Here is a 20,697-nt window from a genome sequence, read left to right as displayed (position 1 = left end):
TCCTTAGGACAGCTGCTTAGTAGGTTTGCTTTTTCCTTAGGGTCAAACCAGTGTTCTGCAGAGAGTAAGTTGGGACTTTTGTTTCTTTCTCTTCAGGACTATTAGAAGACTCATTAGTACAGAAGCGTCCAGGCTGTAGAGCCCTGCTTCCCTTCTCCGACCTCACACAGATAAACATCCCTCATCTGAGCGTGTGGCCTCCCACCTCTGCTCTCCCCGACCCAGTGCCTGTGACTGAATAGTTTACTCTAAATGTGGTGACAAGTTGTTTCTGTAAGACATTGCATCGTTTGCTTTGTGTCATTTTAGAAACAGAACTGCAGGGAGGCAAGACTTGGTTGTAATCCCAGCACAGTGCTCTCTGTGCCTTTCTCCCGTAGAGTGAATGTCTCCCCTAACCTGGCTGGTCCCAGCGACATCTGTGTTCCCTGTTGAAACCTGTTCTCTGGTTTTATATGATGCTGAATGTAGACCACAAGTCACATTTCTCATGTAGGCTGTAAATATCTGGTATTTCTCTTCTTTTATTTTGTAATTTATTATTTTCCTATTGTTATTTTTACCATCTTCCTTTCTGGGCCTTTCTGTAATGCCTTTGTACAGCTCATACCTTCCTGCTGACATATCTGATGATCTGTTTCATGCACTTGCTGATATTCTTAACTGAAAAGAATGTGGTTTACTATAAGTAAAATGGGAAACTGGGCTCTGGTTTTTTGCAAGGGGAAGGTAAAGAATGTGTATTTAATAATTACTTATCTTAAATCTCTCTTGAATTGGAAGCAGTTTCATGTTCAAGTAACAGGAGGAGCTGAAAACTATAAGTTTAATCAGTCCTTTTAAAAAAGATATTTTAATTCTTTTATATAAATAAAATTCATAGGTCTTGACTTTTCATACTTTATTTTTAAACCTGAGATTGTTTTTTTCCACTTATTTGTATCATGGCTTAGGGAAGTTATCTTCCTTTTCCATCTTATCTTTTTGCTGGTATTCACCTGATTAAATAATGCTCCAAAAATCATCAGGGTGGTGAAAAGACTAAAAATTATACCAAGCCAGGTGTGGTGGCACAGTCCTATAATGCCAGCACAGGGAGGGCTGAGGCAGGAGGATCACTGAGATGGAGGCCTGCCTGAATCATAGCAAGACCCTGGTTTTTTTTTTTTTTTTTTTTTTTGTCTGTTGGATTTTTTTAAAACTGATAACAGAAGCAGGGCATGGTGGCTCACACCTGTAATCCCAGCACTCAGGAGGCTGAGGTAGGAGGATCGTTGTGAGTTCGAGACCAGCCTGGGCTACAAAGTGAACTTAAGGTCAGCCTGAACTGCATAAACCCCATCTCAAAAAAGAAAAATAGCTGGTAACAGAAAATTTTCTTTTTCTTACTTTTTTTGTTGTTGTTGTTGTTGTTGTTCCAGGGATCAAACTCATGACCTTGTACTTGCCAGAAAGGCACTTGTGCCACTGAGCTATATCCTTAGCTCCTTCGATTTTTTGGGGGTGGGGGGTCTTTTTTGAGACAGTTTTACTCTGCAATTCAGGTTGGCCTCAAACTCACAGGGATCTTCCTGCTTCAGTGTCATGAGTGCTGGGATTACACATGCACCTGCCACCATGGCCAGTTAAAAATGTTCTTGAATGAAGTGAAAGATGGTGTGAGAGCCAGTGTTGCCCAGAAGAACATCTTCCTTGTGGGGTCTGTGGCTGAGGAATATGCTAATGCTTGTTACCTGTCTAGTGCCATGATCATGTACTTGGGAAGCCTAAAAGTGCTGCTGTCTGGGCGCCACCCCTAGAGATTCTAGGATACAGTCTACTTATTGGGATTTCCTTCCGAAGAGTCCCCAATAGGCTGCTGATACATTGTTTGTGTGTTTGTTTATTTGGCATTGGGGATTGTTGAACTCACAACCTCACGCTTGCCAGCTAGGCACTGTGCCGCTGAGCTGCATCCGCCCAAGACACTGATAAGGAGCAAAGTTGAGACTGATTTGATTTAAATCCTGCCCTGTGAGTTAGTGTTAGGGTTAAGTTTTGGGGTCTTGTCTTTCCTTTCAGTCTGTTTAGCCTTGGTCCTTAAATTACTCCAGTAACTTTATGAGGAGGGTGTCATGGTGATGATATTCATGGAGTTGGATAGGAGTGGATTCTATTAGCAGAAAAAGTCCACCTTGTCAGATGGGCTGCAGTTTTTACTGTTGTTGGGGTGAGGTGGGAAACTTACTATTTCTTTTAAACCGTGCGATAGTCTTAGATGGCTTTGGCTTTGGTAGCAGAACTCTAATGTCAGGGTTTTTAAGGAAATAATTTCTTCTGTTTAGAGTGTTTCTTTGAAAAAAAGTAAACAAACCAATCCCAGGAGCTTTCTATATCGTATGTTAGTTTTTCCCCTTTTCTGCGAGGCAGGAGTAGGGTGTCAGGAAAGCACACAACAGACATTAAAATACCTCTGGTCCTCATAGTTTGGCATTTGCTAGCGATGTTTGTACTGCTCTTTAAAAGGTGTGTTTACAGGTATAGTGGCACATGCCTACAGTCCCGACGTTCAGAAGGCTGAGGCAGGAATTTAAGACCAGCAGGGGCTATGTGGCAGGTTCAAGGCCAGCCTCGACTACATAGTGAGTCCCTGTCTCCAAAAACAAAACAGTTTAGGTATTCTATTTATTATTGCAGTGCTCAATATCAGTCCCAGGCCTTCATCCACGTGAGATGGACACTGTACCGCTTACCTGTAGGCTCAGCCCCTAAAAGTGAATTACTCAAAAGCGTATCTACCATGTGTAAAATCATGGTTAGAAACAGGCTGCTTAGCTTATACTTATTTTCCCAGTAAAATTTAACCACTGATGAGGGGATGTTGCCGTTTTCCTATGTTGTGTAAGTTGCTAGGGATCCTGGAGGTAGTCAAACCCTTTTACTTTTTTTTTTTCTTCAGTACATCCCAGCCCTTTTTAAGTTTTGAGACAGAGTCTCACTAAAAAGGTTGCTGAATTGCTGAGATTGCGCTTGAATTTGCAATCCTCCTGCCTCAGCCTCTCAGAATCCTGGGATTACAAAGCTGTGTGAACCTGACTGGTAGTATTCAAGCTGTGAGAGATGGCTTAGTTCCCCTACATTAGGGTCCTTTAGAAAAAGGGACCTTACCTGCCATGTACCATGCTTGTGACACTGAACTTTGGTTATCAAGTTAAGTTTGCTTGACTTTAAGATTAGGTTGAGGTGATGTCCTTGATCAAAGTATTGATTTTAAAAGGTGCTAACCAGTTGTAGTGCACAGATCTGTCATTCCCAGCACTTAGGAAATAGAAACAGGAGAATACCTAGTCCAAAGGCAGTCCAGCCCAGGTACCTTGGTGAGACTCTTGTCTCAAAGAAAGGAAGAAAATGGGAAGAAAAGGAGGAGGGCAGGGTTACATCGTCAGAGGACACTGTTGATGGAGTTAGTCTTCTGGGCCACCTGTGTCCTCCTGTCTTGCCCTGCAGCAGTTCCTGAGCTGGACTTGCCATCAGGACTCCTGAGAAGGTGCTTGCTTCTGGTTCTTTCATCACTGGATTACTTGTGTTTGGAACAGTACTTTGGCTGCGTTTTACAAGGATAGAAAATGAATTGGTTTAAAGAACTAGAGTCCTATGAAGAGACTGCCTCCTGGGACATGGCCCTCTTCTCTTCCAGTCCAGAAGGACAAAGACCTGGAAGACTGAGGACATTTAGGGATGTTTGCTGTCCTTCTCCACTCTTGGGACTAGGTTGTCCTTTGCTTCTTTTGATAGTTATGGGATATTAGAAAGAAAGAAAGAAAAAAAGAAAAAGCCCAGGCCCTTTCTAGTAACATTCTTGTTACCGGGAAGATGGTGTCAGTAAAAAGCTCCGTGAGGTCTCGGGTGGATTCTTCCACAGACTGAGGCTGTTCATTCTTTTTAGACTCTGAATGTTCAAAGCATCATCCGACCGCCACAAGTAGAAGGTGGAGAGCAGGAACAACCCACAGAGTCAAAGATGGGTCACTGGAGCCGCATGGAGGGACTGCAGGGAAGCTTGAGCTGGGGGAGGGCAGGGTGGGCTGGGAGAGCAAGCGCTTCTGAGCTGCTGCCCCCATCTGGAGAGGCATCTCACTGTCTTAGGCTTGGAAGTAATGTGAGGAGTCATGAGTTATTACATAAGTTAAACATTTCCCATAATTGGGTTTATGTTGTTTGTTTAGAAGAAATCCTTATTTTGAAAGCGTAGGAAGCAGGCATCAGAATCATTTCCATCTCCAGGCCTCAGCTTTTGGGTATTAGGTACTGTGAAGTACTCTGTTCTGTAAAGAGTCATCTTGCCATGGCTGCCTTTACTAATAAGAGAATTGAAATGAGTGCTAAGTAGCCTGTTCTTGAAAGTGGTCACCGTTCAGGGTTTTTTGTTTTTGTTTTTGTTTTTGTTTTGTTTTTTGAGACAGGGTCTCACGCTGTAATTTAGGCTGGCCTTGACTCTAGCCAAGGCTGGCCTTGAACTTGTGGCAGTCCTCCTGCCTCGGGCTCCCTAGGGCTGGGATTCTAATCATGCACCAGCCATATGTGGTATTTTGGGACTCTTGGGTTTTGCATTTATGCTAACTTTTCTGTCCCTCATTCTCATTCCAAATTCTTGAGGCGTTGTTGTACTTAAAAATTCAAACCTGAAGCTGGGTATGATGATGGTCAGCTCAGCTCTTCAAGAGCCAGGGGCAGGAGAATTACAGGTTCAAGGCCAGGCTGAGCAACTTAGTGAGCCCTGTTTTAAAAGTTTAAAGAAAAGATGGATGGTGGTGGTGGTGGAATGCAACTCCGTGTAGACCACTTGCTTGAGGGGTGTTGAGGCCCTGGGTTCGGGCTCTCATGCAAATAAAAAACAAAAAATGTTCACATCTGAAGCCCAGACTAAATTGTGCAGGGAGGAGAAAGTCCATTTATTTCTCCAAGGAGGTGTCCTGTTGAGTGCCAGAACCGTGACAGACGTTAAGGTGCAGGAAGGAGGGGTTGGAATTTTGCTTCCTGGGTCAATCTGAAAGAGTACTCAACCTTCTAAGTGGCGGACTTCATGCTTCAAAACAGTTTCCACTTTAAAAAACTGCCTGGTAGAGAGAAACTGTCACCCGACAGGGATGTATCAGAGTGGATGCTGGTCCTTACATAGGGCAGAGTGTTCACGGGAGGGTGTAGGGTGACTGGGTATGGGAAGAATGGACTCAGCCTTTGATGTGTGTTCACTTTTGGGCTCAGCCCTTTGTATCTCTTCACTTCGAATGTGCTTGTGTAATATACATGAATGTTAGTTTATTAGTCCATGTAGATTATTTATGAATATTAAGTTGAACCACAAGAGATTGCTAATATTCAAATTGTTTTGATCTATAAAAAAATGGCAGTTGTCATGGTTTAAAAATAAACTTGTATGTGTTAGCAGGGTGTATATTCCAAATTTTTACTGTTTGTGTGCCAGAGTAAACTTTGAACTGGGCATGGTGGTACACACCTGTAATCTTAGCCACTTGGAGGTGGAGGCCAAAGTATCTCCAAGACCAGCTTGGGCAACTTAGTGCAGCCCTGTCTGAAATAAATTTTGGGGGGTGGACAGAGTCTCACTCTGTAGTTCAGGCAGGCCTTAAAGTCACTGTAGTCCAGGTTGGCCTTGAGTTTGTGGCAGTCCTCCTGCTTCAGCCTGCCAAGTACTAGGATTGTAGCCATGATGGAATTTAAAAAAATGTTTTAAAGGCTGACTATATACATCTAAGTAATAAGATACATTTTCTAAGACATGGAAGACCCTGGGTTCAATGTCGAGTACTGCAAACAAAAGAATAAACTTTAGAGACCCCCGCTAATACAGCCCTCCCCAGCCTGACATTCCTACCTTCATAATAATTCATTAATTTTAATTAGGAATCCTTAATTAGGAATTCCTTTAATTAGGAATTCACAATAATTCATTTTCACAATAATTTATTAATTTTAATGTATTTATCTGTGTATCAGTAGTCTTGGTCTATTGAAGTTACTGTAAAAAAAGCATAAACTAGTGATCTTATGAAAAACATTTCCAACAGTTCTGCAGACAAGGAGATTTAAGAGCAAGGCATGAGCAGAGTCAGTGTGTGTTGAAGGCCCAATTTCTGAGTCAGTGGAGGGAGCTGGTTCTCCCTTAGGCCTCTCAAGACACTAATCCCAGTCATGGGACTCTAAGGTGGCTCTTGTGATTGAATTATGTTCAGTGACCTCCCCTCCTAACCCTGTCACCTTGGAGTTAGAAGATTAACAGAGTTTTGGGGGAATACAGACATTCAGACCACAGCAACATGCAAATAGCATATATTCAAATCAGTGATAAGCAAGTACTCCTGTTGGTTGTCACCAGTTCCCCTTCCCAGAGACAGGTGTTGGTGTGTCCTTGCAGGGGAGCTATGTACATGGATGGGCAGTAGACACACATGCAGGTCTCTGTTTACAGAGATGGTAGCACACTGGGTCCTCGTCTACCCTTGCTTTTTCCATCTAGCAGTCTAGCCTAGAACACATCCCAAATGCAGTTACCATGTTTTTGCTGGCTCCTTAATATTCCATGGCACTCGTGCACCAAAATTTACCTAACCAATGCTCTGTTGAAGGCATTAGTGTTGTTTCCCGTCTCTCACTGTCTGAGACAGCCTTGTGGTGAATAGCCTGACACATTTCGTCTTGCACATGTGCGCTCATATGGTTAAGCATAGCAGAAGGGTTGCTGAGGCAAAGGACATGTAGTACATTTTAGGTGACCTGGAGCACACCTTTCCCTCCAGTGCCAACACTCCTCATGGGGACTGGACTCTGTTTCCCCACACCCTGCCACAGTAACAGGGCATCTCCTTGTGAGCATAGCAAGTGTGATGATTGTGTTTTCCTTCCTTTTTCTCATTCCCCAGATCACAGGATTTTGTCTGTGTCTGTGTCTTGTCTGTCTCTCTCTTTCTCTCTCTTCCTCCCTCCCTTCCCTCCTTTGCTTGCTTGCTTGCTTCCTTCCTTCCTTCCTTCCTTCCTTCCTTCCTTCCTTCCTTCCTTCCTTCCTTCCTTCCATACTAGAGAAAGCCAGGGCCGTGCATGTGCTGGCCAGGTGCTCTGCCAATAGGCTGCACATCCCCCAACCTGAGGATTTCCTTGAGTAGTTTGTCACCTGGAACACTTGGAATTATCTGGAGTGCTGGACTTTATCAAGAGCATGATAGTGGCCTTTATCTAGGGAGAGCTGCAAATGCCATTAAGAAATCCCTACTTTGCTGGTCAGATGTGATGCATTCCTACAATCCCAGCACTGGGAAGCAGAAGCAGGAATATTGCAGATTCCAGCCCAGCTTGGGCAACTTAGGGATTTAGTGAGATGCTCTCTTAAAAAATGAAAGTGCTGGGAATATAGCTTAGTGTGAAGGCCCTGAGTTCAGTGATCAGTAACACACACATACACACACACACACAAACACAAGAGAAATCACTTAAAAGTAGAAGGGGAAAAATAAAAAGAATTCCTTACTTTTGCCTTAGCACTTTAAGTTCCACATCATTCACCTAGATCCTTGTCTCCAAGACTCATTACTTCAGACCAGTGCTAGTGATCACCTTGCTAGGTAAACCCCTACTCCTTGGGCAGTAGTCCCAGGAGGAGCCAGCAGGTGGCAGGGCACTGTGTGGTCCTTAGCCTCAGATGAGCAGCTGGAATCCAGGCATTTGGACAGTTCCGTTTGCTGACCCGCCAGCAAAGGGTCAGTTTAGGGGGATGAGGTGCCTGGCCTTTCCTCCCACCTAATACTCACTGCCATTTCTTAACTGGTGAGCACTTTAAGCAGCAGCTGCCTGAGAGGGGCCTCAAGAGGTGACAGCCTGGCTCTCCTCCCCCTCCAGGAACTAGCTGGAAGGATTTACATGCCACTGTCTAGGAAGCCTTGGGTTTCCTTAATTGCAGGGCCTCACTTCCTGCATCTGTCAGCCACATCTCCCACACCCTTCCCGTGCGCTAGGAGGTCCGAGGAACAGGTTCTTACACCTCTTTCCCACCTACACTGGCAAGCATAGGGAAAAAGAGTGAGCCAGAGTTTGAGAAGGCCTTGGCTGCCTCCCTTTGGGCCTGGGCTCAGGCTGATTATTCCACACCCCTCACCCAACTTCTGTTTTCTGTGTTCGAGGCCTAACCAGCAGCTCCCTGGGGGCAGAGGCCTTGCCCTCTGTGCAGGCTTTACCTTCAGCCCAGGGGGAGAGGCCAGAAGAGGCCAGGCCAAGGGTCGACCAGTGGGAAGAGGGAGGAAGTATGGTAGCTGTGTCAAGGAGTGTTGGCCTCTTCCCAGCCACTACCCACCCTCCCAGCCTGCAGGAAGCTAGTAATGTTTGTGTTGTTAGCAGCACTGGGAAAACCTCGGGAGGGCTGTTCTTCAAAGCTGCAAAGCTGTTGGTCCCCAGATCCTCAGGGATTGCCAGATTGCCCTAGTCTGAGTGGGATAGAGATGGACTGGGCAGGGAGACCCAGAGACGGGGAATGTCAGCCCCTCTTGTGCTGATTTGGTCTCAGCCAGGTAGGCTGGAGTTTCCTATCTTAGTGACAAAAGTCATCCTGGCTTCTGTGCCCCAAGGTGTGTGTGTGGGGGGGGCAGTTAACCCTTGCAAGACAGAACTTGCAAGAAAAATCAGGCTCAGGCCCTGCGCTGTAGGGCGAGGTGGGGAGGGCTGTGGGGGTGTGAGAAAAGGCTGGCAGGAGGCTGTCCTCTGTCCTTTCCCCAGATCATTTCCCAACAGTGTAGGAATTTGCATACTCACTAGTTTCCCCACCAGCTTCTTGGCTCCTGGAACCAGGAAAACAAGAAGAGGAAAGAGCACGCAGGGCAGCTGACTTGGAATCTGATCCCTTCCCGCACAAGTGTCCAGCTTTAGTTTCAGGAGGGACATTCAGTCCCTGCCATCTTGAAAGCTCATATGTGGAGGTGCAGTGGCCCAGGGAGCTGAGGGCCAGTGAGGGAAGGCAGTTGCCTAGGCCCACCCAGCTGGTGATTGTGGCTCATACTCCGGCCTCTGCTCCTCCTGCTGGCACCATGTGGACAGGTATTCTCTCACCTGCGCTGGAAAGAATGGAGGAGCACTGTGTAAATGACCACCCGTCTAAGCTGTTCGAGTGGACTGTTGGGCAGGGGCTATTGGGAGGACTTTTAAAAACAAAAGTCATGAGAAAGAAGCACTCTTGGCAGTGGGCCTGGAAGCCTCTGAATAGCTCTGCCTGGAAGCCAGATTGAGAAAGAGGCCTGGAAGGGAGGCTCTGAACACTGGGTGGCTGGCCCGATCGGCTGTGCCTGTTAGGAAAACAGGATGCAAGCTCAGGACGTAGGAGGCAGCGTACTAGCCCAAGCCTCCCGGGGCCCAGGTCTAGCTGGCACCTGCTCCACAGTCCTTGTTGACACCTATCTGAGCCAGCAAGGCTAGATATAGCTTCTTACCTGAGGCACAGCCAGTTGGGACTAATCCTCCCATCCTCCGGCCTACTGTAGGATCCCCCATCAAACCTCTCCACACCCACTTAGCAAGACACCAGCTCAGGTCTGGGCAAGGAGCGGGTGTGAGCAAGCTTCCTTCTTTCCGTTCAGGTGACCCCCCACCCCGAGGCCTTGAACTCCACACTGTGGTCACTTCAGCTCCAAATTCCTTGTAAATGTTGTAAAGCTAAGGGGTTACAAGGTCTGCGGAGCTGAGGGCACCATCCCCACCATCCCATCGCGGCAGTGGGCCAAGTTACTGCACACTGGTGTATGCGTCCTTTCCCTTCCTTGGGTTTAGATGCGGGGACCAGCACTCAAGGTCTTGCCCAGCCTGGCATTGCCACGTGGCTGATAATGAACTGGATGGTCCGGTATTTTAGCTTCCTGTCCCATAAAAAACAGAGGTCCATAAATAGCCTTTTAATCTAGAGTACAGTTCTTTATTGGAAAAAAATGGAAATAAGTCCACAATAGGTATTTCTTTGTGCCAAAAAAATTCCTGAGGAGGCTGGGACCGACAGGCACAGGAACACCTTGAGGAATATTATGTAGGAGGCATCAGTTTAATGCTTGTCAAAGCCCTTTCCATACCACATACCCTCTTGCCCTAGGCTCAGGCTGCTAGAGCATGTTCAGGGTGGAGAAGGAGGTGGGATTGCCAGTGTGGCTCTGTCTCCCACAGACTGCCCAAAAGGAGGTTTTAAAAAAGAAAATACAGATACTATAAATGCTTCACAAATCGGGCGAGCTGTTCAAATATCTAATAATTAAAAACTTTCCCATTCCCCCTGGCTGATCATATTTGTTTGGGGCATCATCTGATAGCCATTTTCACTTATGTATTTAACATTTATTGCCATTTGGAGAGGGATGGGTGGGAATAACTTTCTGCCTGGCTGCTTTCCTCTGGGTGTAGAAGTCTGAGGTGGAGGACAGACGGAAAAGCCCTGTGAACACAGCCCACAGGCAGTGACACTAGCGGCCTCTCAGTGAGCTGCTACTGTGGGCCAGGCATCAGGTCACGTATGCAGCACGTATGATCTCATGTGAGCCTTATGACAACCCTGCCATATTCATTATCTCCATTTCCTAGATGAGGAAGCAGATCAAGTGAGGGACAGTCACTTGCTCCAGGAGACACAGTCATTGGCAGAGCAGGTTGAATTCGGGACCAAGGCCCCTAACCTCCAAGAGGTCATCCTGGCATCACCTCTCCAGGCTTTTCTACCCAGCAGTCTCCTCCCTGCTTTGCAACATCCAGGCCCCCCTCCCCCCTGCAATGTCTGGGTGAAAGAGGTCAAAGCTGAGCTCCCTACAGCTCCCCATCCCAGCCAGGTCATTTCCTACTGTAAGCTCTGGTCATGACTGAGAAGGGAAACAGTCCAACCCTGCCCCCAGGACACCACGCCTCCCCACACTTCCCTGAGCCCCTGGGACCTGTGGGACCACATCTATTAAGGCCCAGGCCAAGGCCTCAGAAAGATGTTCCAGCCTTAAGGGACTGGGTACGTTCTTAAGAAAGAAGAGCTGTGTGGTGTGGCGTCCTGGGTGCAGGTAGATCAGCTGGCTGTTCTGTGGATGTCTGTCACCCAAGTGCAATACCTGGAATCCCCCAGCATACAAAGATGACCACCTCTTAAAAGGCTCACATGGTTCTTTATTGATGTATTATGGTAGGACTTCCCACTTAAAATACTTAAAAATTTATACCTGTACACAGCATACATGTGTCCTCCCACTTTGGGGGACGGGCAAGGGTGGGAACAGAGGACCCTGAACCCCTGGCAGGGGTGATGGGACGGAGGACAGAGGGGACAGAGGTGAATTATTAAGAAGCATCTTGCTTACTGACATGAAGCCTTGTGCCCCGAGAGCACAGTGAGGCCTCATTGGCTTAGAGGAGGGCCTCGCAGGGCAGGCACACAGTGCCCAACTAGCCAGTGGAGCTGGCGTCCCAGGGGTAGGGCGGAGGTGGGGGTGGTGCACAGGGCCCCCGCCTGGGCCTTTGCTCCCCCAGGCCTCCTTCCCCATCCTGAGAGAGAAGAGGGTTTGGGCCTCAGCCACGGACTGACAGCCTTACAGGCAGCGTCTCCTTAAATGACAGAGATACAATGTGTATCAACAGGGTGATCACTTCTGACCCACTCAGGCCACAGCTGGAGATGCTGTGTGGGCCAGAACCAATCCTACAGTATCTTTGGTTTGGGGGTTCCCATCCCTATTTGAGTCCTCCCTCTGTCCAGCCTGCAGGGAGGACCTCGGGGCTAGATCCAACCTCCAGACTGCAGCCTGGTGCCCACTGTGGGCCGCACGGCAGACCTACTCATGGAGCTGCTGGGACTTGTAGGAGAGGATCTCAGCAGCCAGCTGCTGGGGGTCCAAGAGCTGTGGGAAGCGCCTCATCACAGCCTCCACCAGGTGTGGGGGAAAGACCCCACACAGCTTGGTGTACACACTGGCTCGCTCTTTGGCCAGGCTGCCTGCCCTGCCCCAGGGACCCCTGGCAGTCCCAGGGCCTGGGACTGGGGGCTCCTGAAGGACTGGGGTGGGTGGGGGCAGCTGGTATGGCTCAGACCAATACTCTCGAGGAGGAAAGGCAGGTGGCACAGGACTGTAGTCAGCTGGGACACTGAAGTGACCAGCACCTATAGCCCGTCCAAAGGCAGGGAAGGTAGGAGCAGCTGGGAGCTCCGAGCCAAAGGTATGGTAGCCAGTATAGGGGCCCTGAGGTGGGCTGGGCTCACCAGGGCCTCCCCCTCGCACACCCCACAGTTCTGACATCTGGCTCTCCAGGGAGCCGATGCCGGAATCCAGGCAGTCCTGGGAGGTGTAGGGGAGGGAGTCCAGGGTTGGTGTGAGCCAGTCTGTGGGCCCAAAGCTGCCTCCACCTCCCACGCTGTGTGGGAGGCTCCTATTCGCTGGGGCAAAGCTCTGTGTCTGACCCTCCTGGCGGGCCCCTGGGGCTGCCTGGGACCTTGGCTTCTTCCCATCTAGGCTGCTCTGGTCACCCTCTGTGGGCAGCTTGCCCGACTGAGAAGGTGGAGGTCGCTGGCTGCTTCTGTCCTTGGCTGGGGCCCTAGGGGGTGAGAGGAGCGCGTTGGCACGAAGCTCATCAGCCACAGAGCGCTGGGGGCGGCTCGGTCGCTCGGGATGGAAGAATCGACACTTGATCCCATAGGTGCATTTCTTCCCTGGGAGAGAAAGGAAGAGGGGCTCTGAGCAGGTGGCGGTTTCCTGTGTGCCACGGGGACACAGGCAGGCTTGGGTGTGAGGAGAGCGATGGAGGGCAGACCTGGCTCTCATACCGTAGGGACACGGCTGCTTCCGGTGCTCGGAAGGGAGTGGCTTCTTACGCAGGAAGTTGTCCAAGCTGGGCCCATGCCGGCCCAAGGGATCATCAGGGGGCATGAACCTGTGGAGGCCAAGAGGGACTCTCAGCAGGTGGGAGAAAACGCAGCAGCTTCCAAAGGCGAAGGCACAGGCAGAATGGCTGGCCTTGCTAATCCTAATGCTAACCCAACCCTGTCCACAGCACATACCAGAGCTCTTCTGAGGTCTTAGTGGGGTCACCCCAAGGGAGGGGGGTGCTCCAATCCAGAGGGCCACCTTGAGGGCACTTTCAAGCCCAGGAGCTCTCTGAGGCCATTAGTGGCTGCAATCTGAGTAACTTAAGTCTCAGCCACATGGGTCCCCAGTGGCCTCTGCTGGACAGAAGCAGCTCAGACAGGGCAGCTCAGACAGGCTGTCCTGAACACGGTACTATCCAGGCTCCAGGTCTTCTGTTCCACTCCCCAATCCAAAAAGCTCCGCCCCACTCAGCCTGCTGCCTGTGGTCAGTCTCACTCCCAGTGCTGCCTGGTGCCCACACCATGCCTTCTATGGCCACAGGGTCCAGCAGGGCCAGCCCACCTTTCCACAGGTGGCTTTGGCTGCCCCTGCAGACCCCTAGTCCGCCTGGTACCTTGTGGTGAGAACGTACTTGTCATTGACGAAGGAGTACATAAGTAGCCGCTCCTCGATGAAGCGCTTCCACTCCTGCCGCTCCCCCTGGAGGTCCCGGTACGTGTCGTTGGAGACTACGATCCCATCAGAGTCATAGGCCAGCTTCACAATAAAGCGGTCATCATAGCACACGACCCGCTTGCCACCCACGCGCCGCGATGGTGTGAACACCAGGATCTTCTTCTTTTCTAGTTCTCGTAGGATGTGCTGGTCTAGGGATGACAGCATACATGTCATGGTGCATCTGGGACCTGAAGCCACACCCTAGGCTCCCTAAGGTTCTAGTGGCCAGGCTTGACTCACAAACAAGGAGTCAAAACCAGCTCTGCCAAGGCCATAGTTTGCCTAGAGACCAAGAACACCAAGCACCGGGCTGCGAGCCCTCTCGTGGAGCACTCTGAGCCCGGAACTGGCCCTCTGCTTCTCCCTCCTGGACTGTGGACCTGCCCAAGTCAGGAGTGCCTAGACCTTGGCTGTTCTCCCCAACTGTCCTGGTGGGTTCTGGGAAGAAGGGTCTGGGTTCTGTCCCATGGTAGGCAGGACAAGGCTCATTTGCTTCCATTTGAAAGGAACCCACAGCTCCCAGCCAGCCTGTCACCACATCTCCAGATATCTAGAGAAACAGACCTCAGTTTTGACTCCCAAGGCTGGAGTGGGGTGAGATCAGCCCATTTCTTTCTCTCTCTCTTTTTTTTTTAAGCTAGGAATTGAACTCAGGACCTTTGTGCTTATGCTGCTGAGCTATACCCCCAGCCCAGCCCATTTCTAAGATGCAGAGCAAGTTGCTTACAGCAGTGCTGATCCATCTTTGCTTGGGTCACAGAACCACTGTGGTTTTTTGAGACAGACTCTTACCTGGCCTTGAACTCACGTAACTTAGGCTGGCATTGAACTCACAGCAATTCTCCTGCCTCAGCCTCCCAAGTGCTGGGATAACAGGTGTGTGTCACCACACCCAGCTAACAGAGTTAGCATTTTAATTGTGATTGTCTTGGCCTAGAGCCCACAGTTCTAACTACTAAGCAACTCTGCCTCTCTGCCACTGGGGATGCTGAGTGACATACCACCTGTAGGATGAGGGATGTGCCCTGTGTCTGAGGCAGAGTATTGGACAAGATGTGTTTCAGTGACCACTATTCACAGCAGGGCTACTGGGCATAGAAAAATACTGGGGAAAGAAATTTTAGACCTTGCTTGATCTAGAAGTTGCTAGCCCTGCCCACAAGTTCTCTCCTGGGGAGAAACAGGGCCCGTGTGGCAGAGTGACCACATACCGGTGATGGGTACATCGGGCCGAGGCTGTTCCTTCCTCCAGGATGGTACAAATACCGTGATGTCTGTGTGACCCCGTTCCAGGAACCAGTTCACAGCCAGCAGGATGCCTCGGCAGGAGAAGACCTCCTTGTTCCCATGGCTGGGAGAGAGAGGAGGGGTAGGTCAGCCCCCAAGAGTAGCTATAGGCTACCTCTGAGGCTGGCTTTCTTGAGGAGCACAGGGTCTCAGGCCCTGGCCCTCTGCTGGTTTCCAGTGTCTGGACCCAGCTTGGGGACTTTCCCTGAGATTCCATTTCCTGGAGAGGGGATCCACCCAGGAATCTGGTAGTGCTTGCTCCCTACAGCGGGGGAGGGTCAGTGGAGGAGGGTCGGCTGCTTGCAACACACCTGGGGGTGTGGGAAGGTACTGGGAGACTCCCGGTTCCTGCCCCACCCAGGGAGCCACAGGGACCACAGGGACACAGATGTGCACACACACTGCCTGAGTCACCTCCCCTAGGAGGGGGTGGGGGAAGCACCAGTCTGGCTAACACTGGAGAGAAACCCGATTGTTCCGGATTAAAGTTCAGTCTGTGTGTAGAGCCTTGGGCTGGACCCCAGAGGGCGCAGGGAAGGGGCTGGTCCTTCCACTCTGGCAGGAAATGACCCAGCCTTGAGGAGCTGTCACCATGAAAGTGAAAGGCCACTGCCTTTCTCAGAATACACTGATTCCCTGCAATGCTAGCCCCTTCCCCCACTGCTCTCCTCACCCTTGTTGGGCAGGGTGCGACTGAGGCAGACAGATGGTCAGAAGCCACTCCAGGGTCAAGAATCCCTAGGAGGGTTGGCACACTGAACGCCCTCCCTCCCCTGGTCTGGGACCAGACCTCACCTCAAAAGTTGCTGGGTCTAGAGAAAAGCCTTGAGATGGTGGTCACTGGCTCTGACTCTGTTTCTCTGTCTGAAAAATGGGCCCAGCAGCCTGCAGCTTCCTTAGTTGGGCCATGCCAGTGGGACAACTTTCCTACTGGCTCGAGGCCAAACTTGGTCTGGCAATGGAGAGGCCAGGCTTGGGCTGAGTCCTTCCCCAGCAGCCCCTGCCTCTCACTGGTCCCTTGGTGAACAACTCAGATGCACATTTGGCAAATTAAACAGAATACATGTTACGCAAAAGAGGCAAGTCCAGGACAGACCACATCCTGTGTGACTCTGGAAGGTTGGGGGCAATGATAGCTGGAGTCCTAAGAGATGGTAGAGCAGGCGGCAGGGCACTTGGAGGGGGCAAGCAGGCTGTTTGGGGGTGACGCTGGGACTTTAGAGTCTAAAGGTCTGTGTCAGTGGTAAGGGAGACAAAGTCTGCCCCTGCAGCACTGCCTGGTACCCCAGCCTCATCAGCCTGCGCTGAGAAAAGTCAGCATTTGTTGAGAGCTGTGAACCAGGCTGTTCTAAGTGCTTCACACCGGACCATCTGCAAAGCCACGAGGAGAGGACTGTCATTCCTGTCCCCTTTCCCCTTGGTCCAGATGAGGAAACTGTGATCCAGAGAAGGTAATTAGTCATCAAGGTCACACAGCAGAAACAGTGGTGAGCACAGCTGGTGGCCAGAACCACTCTGCATGCTGATGCTTGGACTGGTACCAAGAGAGGGACCTAGCCTGAGGGGCAGTAGAGGTCAGAGGGTACCCTCAAGTGAAGGAAAAGAGGGCTCTGAGACTTGGCCGAGGGCACCTGATTAGATCTAAAAGATGGGAACCAGACCTAGGTCTGGACTGCCTTGCTGACCCTACCAGAAGACTCAAGTTTATTTGGGAACAAAAAACTCCAAGCCCCAACAAGCTTTGAACAAAGCTTGTTGAAAGGGGACACGTTAGGGTCAGGAGAAATGATGGCTCTGGCAAACCGGTCTGTAGTGCTGCCACCCTCCCTGGGTCCTATGCTCTGCCTTCCCAGGTTCGTGGGGTGTGGCTGGCTCCTTGTGCCAAGTGTACAGAAGGCACATGCTCCACCTGCCTCCTCCTGTAATGATCGTGTGTATACACGTGCCCCTCCTGGCCAGCACTTTTATATCTTGGGACTTCAAGGGATGCCAGAGCTCCGGAGGCGAGTACTGCCTCTGGGCACTGAAATCTTGGCTGGGACCAAGTGTGTCGTCTGTTGCCCTCGAACTAGACACATTCCCTCAGGAAACAGTGAGGGCTCTTCTCCAGCCAGAAGCAGAACCCAGCAGGTCTGGAGCTCTCCCCACAGCTAATTCAGTCCTTCTCCTTGCAATGAGGAAGCTCTGCTGTGCCAGCTGGGCTGATGGGCAGGGGCCAGTCACAGGAAAACTGGACATTCTCTGACCCCCACTTCCCCCACTGAGTCCACTGGTCCAAAAGGTTTGACCTCTAACCTGGCTAGCCAGACTTCTGGGTTGTGTAGAGGGAGACTCCAGCTTGGCTGCTGGTGCCCCAGGACCAAAGGCAGGGTTGGACCATGCTCCTCAGGTGAAAAGATCTGCCTGGGTTGGGCCTGACTAGTGGAGAAAAATTCCCGTAGAAGGAAACGGAGGTGAATTTCCCCACAATTTGCATATGGTGGGGACCAACCCGCCTGCCCTTGGGGGGAGGGGGTAGCAGGGCAGGAACCCGGCAGCAGCTGAGACAGGAAGTCTGAGGCTGGAATTCCCCTGTAGCCGCTGCCCCGGCTCAGAAACCCCCTGCAAGCAGGCAGGCAGGCAGGCAGGCAGGTGGTTCTATCTCTCAGCTTGGTTCCCTTGAACATTCTGCCAATACCCTGCCTATTCCCCACCTCCAGGCCCCTCCTCCTGCCAGGATACAAACACAGGCAGCACATAACAGTCTCCAGGTACAGCCACTCCAGGCTCGGGTCCCCAGGGGAAGAAGTCACAGAGCATTCAGCTCCTAGTCCAACTTGTGCTATAGCCTGAGAGTGGACCCCTAGCTCTCAAAGGACAGGCTGTGATCTGCAACCCTCTGACTCGAAAACCAGTGTTGTTCAGACCCTCATCCAGGATCAGCCCATTTCAGAGTTGGAAGACTGGCCTAAGGTGGTAGGAAGAGGGCTCACCTGCATACCTGCTGAGCTGGACTAGGACCAGCTGGACAGCTCACCCCAGCTTGGCTGTGAGTAGGTGGGGCCAAATGCCAGGCTGGGCAAAAGCTGATGTCATAGCAGCCTCAGGTAGCCCACTTGGGAGATGCCACTGGGCAACAACTGCCTTCCCTACCTTCCACCCTGTGTCGGGGTCTCCCCTTGTCTATGCCAACAGGAACTTTTCCTTGTGAGTAAACCACCCATTCCTGACTCACCAGCCACCTTGCAGGGAACTGGGAAAAGCTGGCTGGAGGGTGGAGCCTGGGTTGAAGTGAGAAGTTAGGGCTCCTTCAGGTTAGCAGCTGCGGCCTCACCCTCCATCTTCAGCCACCCTGTGCCCTCCAAGTACCACGGAGGGACATTACTAAAGCTGAGTCCTGGTTCTGGCCCTGGGAGACCGAGCGAGGAGTTCAGCCCAGTCATGGGTCACCTGAAGCCAGAGCATTAGGCCACGCAGGCACACCCCCATGGCCAGGCAGCTCCAGCCAGGAGGTTACTCCTGGTCATGGTTATAATGGTATCAATAGCTAAGCGTTCTTCCATGAGAGCCCAGGGACAAGAAAGTTTCAGACAATCCAGCCCTTGAATAATAATGGCAACTGCTGTTTACTAAGACTATATGTGCATCATTGCCCACAATAACCACTTGGGGGGTGGGTTAGCTCCATCCTACACATGAGGAAGTAAGACTCAGAGCACTTCTGGGGCTGGCTCCTGAGAGAACTGAGCCCACGGTTAATTCCGTGCAGGGCCTGCCTCACATCAAGCAGGAGGAATCAAAACTGAGAGGGCTAGTCTCTCAGTTTTCTGTGGAGACCACCCACAGAATATGGTGAACTCTGGGGACAGAGAAGGACTTGGATTTGAATCCTTGTTCCATCATTAACCAGTAGTGTGATACTGTTCACGGTGCTGCTATCCTGTGACATTCCTACAAAGCCCACTTTGAACACATCACTAGGTTTAAGGGAGTCCCTTGCATACAGGATGACCTCACCCAGGTCCTTGCCATCCACAGACCAAGGCCCCTTTAAAAAGCAGCGGACCACTCCATGCATCTTCTTCATGGAAGTGACACATACCTCATGGCCACATTGCTTCCATCTATGACCACCGGTCGCAGGTCACTGCCCTCTTTGTCCTCTGGGAGTGAGGGTTCAAGGGTGGGAGCCTTGGGGGTGCCCCCGCCGCGGGGTACCAAAGGAGGCTGTGGGCAGGGCTCTGGTGAGGACTGGTGCTCGCGCTCAGAGGCTGAACCATGCTTCACCAGCTCCCCCAGCACGGTGTTGGTGTCTGCCTGGACACCCAGCTTCTGCAGCACGCTGTGTATCTCAGAGGCCGAATAGCCTAGCTTTCGGAAGAAGTCCACTTTCATCTGCAGCTCGGAAGAGGCTGAGGCATCCTTGGCAGCAGACTCTGAGGCCAGCTGGGGGGTACCCCGACAGCTGCTGCAGTCCTCAAGACCCCACAGACTCATGGCCGGACTGGTTTCCCGAATGGGCCTTTCTCCACAAGGGTTGCTCATATCTCAGGCTCCCGGAAGGCACCCGCCACAGCTCCTGTGGGAGAACCACAGGGTTAGGGGTGGGGACCAGCACTGTCTCATCTTCTCTCCCACTCCATAGTTTGGGGCAACACTGAACAGTGCAGCTTCCTCCGTGTGTCAGCCCAGGCTGTCTTTTTCAAAACTCTCCCAGCTAGGGATTACCACTGCCGTTATATAAAGGGGGTAAACCGAGGCACGGACAGTAGATACTGGCTCAAGGTCACCCAGCTGTTTGCTGGTGACACAAGAGTCGGAACTTATTTGACTCCACCCCCAAGCTCACCCCCAAGCTAACTCAGGGGACTCAGGCGGGGCTCACAGATGGGAACCCGGGGCTGGAAGTGCGCTAGGGGAGGAGGGGCTTCCCCGACGAGGCCGTCTACCTCTTCTGCCCCTCCCATACTCAACCTTCCCTGCTCAGGAGGCTTAGGGCCCCCGGTCACTTGTCAGGCCGGGAGAGGGCAAATTTCGGGGGTGACCCGCCCGGAGAAAAGTTGCTGGGAGACTCTGGTTGGCCGCCGGACGCCGGTGACGCCAACGCTGTCGGGGCCCAGAGACCCGCGCTCTCTCCGCTCCCCCAGCCCTGGGCTCCTCCAACTGCGGACCGGCGGGGCCCGCGGCCGGCCCCAGGTTCGCCCCCTGCTCGGACCCCGTCGGTGACCCCCTCCACGCCCGGACCCCGCCACCCGCGTCCCCCGCGCCGCGCGCCTCACCCCTCCGCGCGCCAGCCGCGAGCGTGAGCTGCGGCGTCTCCATTGGGCCGAGTCCGGGGGGGCGAGTCGCCGGCGCCTCAGTGACCGGCCGGGGGCAGATGCTTTAAGGACGGTGACGCGGAAGCCGGGCAGGGCCACAGCCCCTTCCTGCTCCGCCCCCCGCGCGCCGGCCCCGCCCCCGAGGCCCGGCCCCGCCCCCGCGGCCCCTCGCGCCCCGCCCCGAGCCGCTCCGGGTCTGGAACACCGCCCCTTCCGCGGGCCTGCAGAGCGCAGAGAGCACCTGCTGACGGCGTGAAGTGGGCTCAGACCGAACCAGGGCCGCGCACCTGTCACTAACCGGCGGGCCGAGATGCGTGTAGGAGCGCTGCGGAGCCACCGAGACGTGTACAGCCACGACCCTTCACACTCAGGAGCTCGACACTCAGGAACTTGCGCGCATCGAGTGAATCAGGCACACAAAAATTGGTCCACATGCCGTGGGAGGTGGCGCCTTAAAGACAGGTGCACCAGTCAGGCATTTCTCTGATGGAGCTGGGACACCCGACAGGCCAAGACTTGAGGCGGTTACCCTGAGGTGGGGC

General features: G+C 51.9%; 2 protein-coding genes across 5 annotated transcripts in view; one reads left to right on the top strand and one right to left on the bottom strand.

The window, feature by feature from the left end:
* The window catches only part of Meaf6 (MYST/Esa1 associated factor 6), a 29,173-nt gene extending 23,749 nt beyond the window's left edge, over window positions 1-5,424 (top strand). For all 3 annotated transcript variants that reach the window (XR_010043086.1, XM_063236097.1, XM_063236095.1), the window contains one exon: window positions 97-5,424. Coding sequence is in view for 2 of the 3 variants with exons in the window: in XM_063236097.1 (XP_063092167.1) it covers window positions 97-105 (9 nt within the window). In the remaining variant the exon portion in view is untranslated. The remainder of the gene's footprint in view (window positions 1-96) is intronic.
* A 5,718-nt stretch (window positions 5,425-11,142) lies between these two features.
* Window positions 11,143-20,255, bottom strand: Zc3h12a (zinc finger CCCH-type containing 12A). Of its 2 annotated transcripts, XM_063236092.1 has the most exons (6): window positions 20,117-20,255; window positions 18,940-19,416; window positions 14,783-14,922; window positions 13,486-13,720; window positions 12,812-12,918; window positions 11,143-12,697 (listed from the first exon to the last, which is right to left on the bottom strand). In XM_063236092.1, the coding sequence occupies exons 2-6, from the start codon at window positions 19,380-19,382 to the stop codon at window positions 11,826-11,828; spliced, it is 1,797 nt and encodes a 598-aa protein (XP_063092162.1). In that variant the 5' UTR covers window positions 19,383-19,416; window positions 20,117-20,255; the 3' UTR covers window positions 11,143-11,825. The 2 variants fall into 2 exon arrangements, with proteins under 2 accessions (XP_063092162.1, XP_063092163.1); XM_063236093.1 differs by lacking the exons at window positions 14,783-14,922; window positions 20,117-20,255 and having other exon boundaries at window positions 18,940-19,079.
* Between the last annotated feature and the right edge of the window lie 442 nt (window positions 20,256-20,697).

This window comes from Cavia porcellus, unplaced genomic scaffold, assembly GCF_034190915.1.
Source record: "Cavia porcellus strain 051 isolate PalLab524CR breed Dunkin Hartley unplaced genomic scaffold, mCavPor4.1 scaffold_25, whole genome shotgun sequence".
Classification (NCBI taxonomy): Eukaryota; Metazoa; Chordata; class Mammalia; order Rodentia; family Caviidae; genus Cavia; species Cavia porcellus.
Note: the sequence above shows the minus strand (reverse complement) of the source record. Positions and strands in the feature narration are given on the sequence as shown.

What these genes read in the sequence shown, in the direction of transcription:
- Zc3h12a (XM_063236092.1), bottom strand. Translation starts at nt 19,382, where the DNA reads ATGAGCAACCCTTGTGGAGAAAGGCCCATTCGGGAAACCAGTCCGGCC. An exon ending in GGAAGCAATGTGGCCATGAG is followed by an intron (nt 14,923 to 18,939) that starts GTATGTGTCACT and finishes TCTCTCTCCCAG; the next exon opens with CCATGGGAACAAGGAGGTCT. An exon ending in GCCCGATGTACCCATCACCG is followed by an intron (nt 13,721 to 14,782) that starts GTATGTGGTCAC and finishes TGTCATCCCTAG; the next exon opens with ACCAGCACATCCTACGAGAA.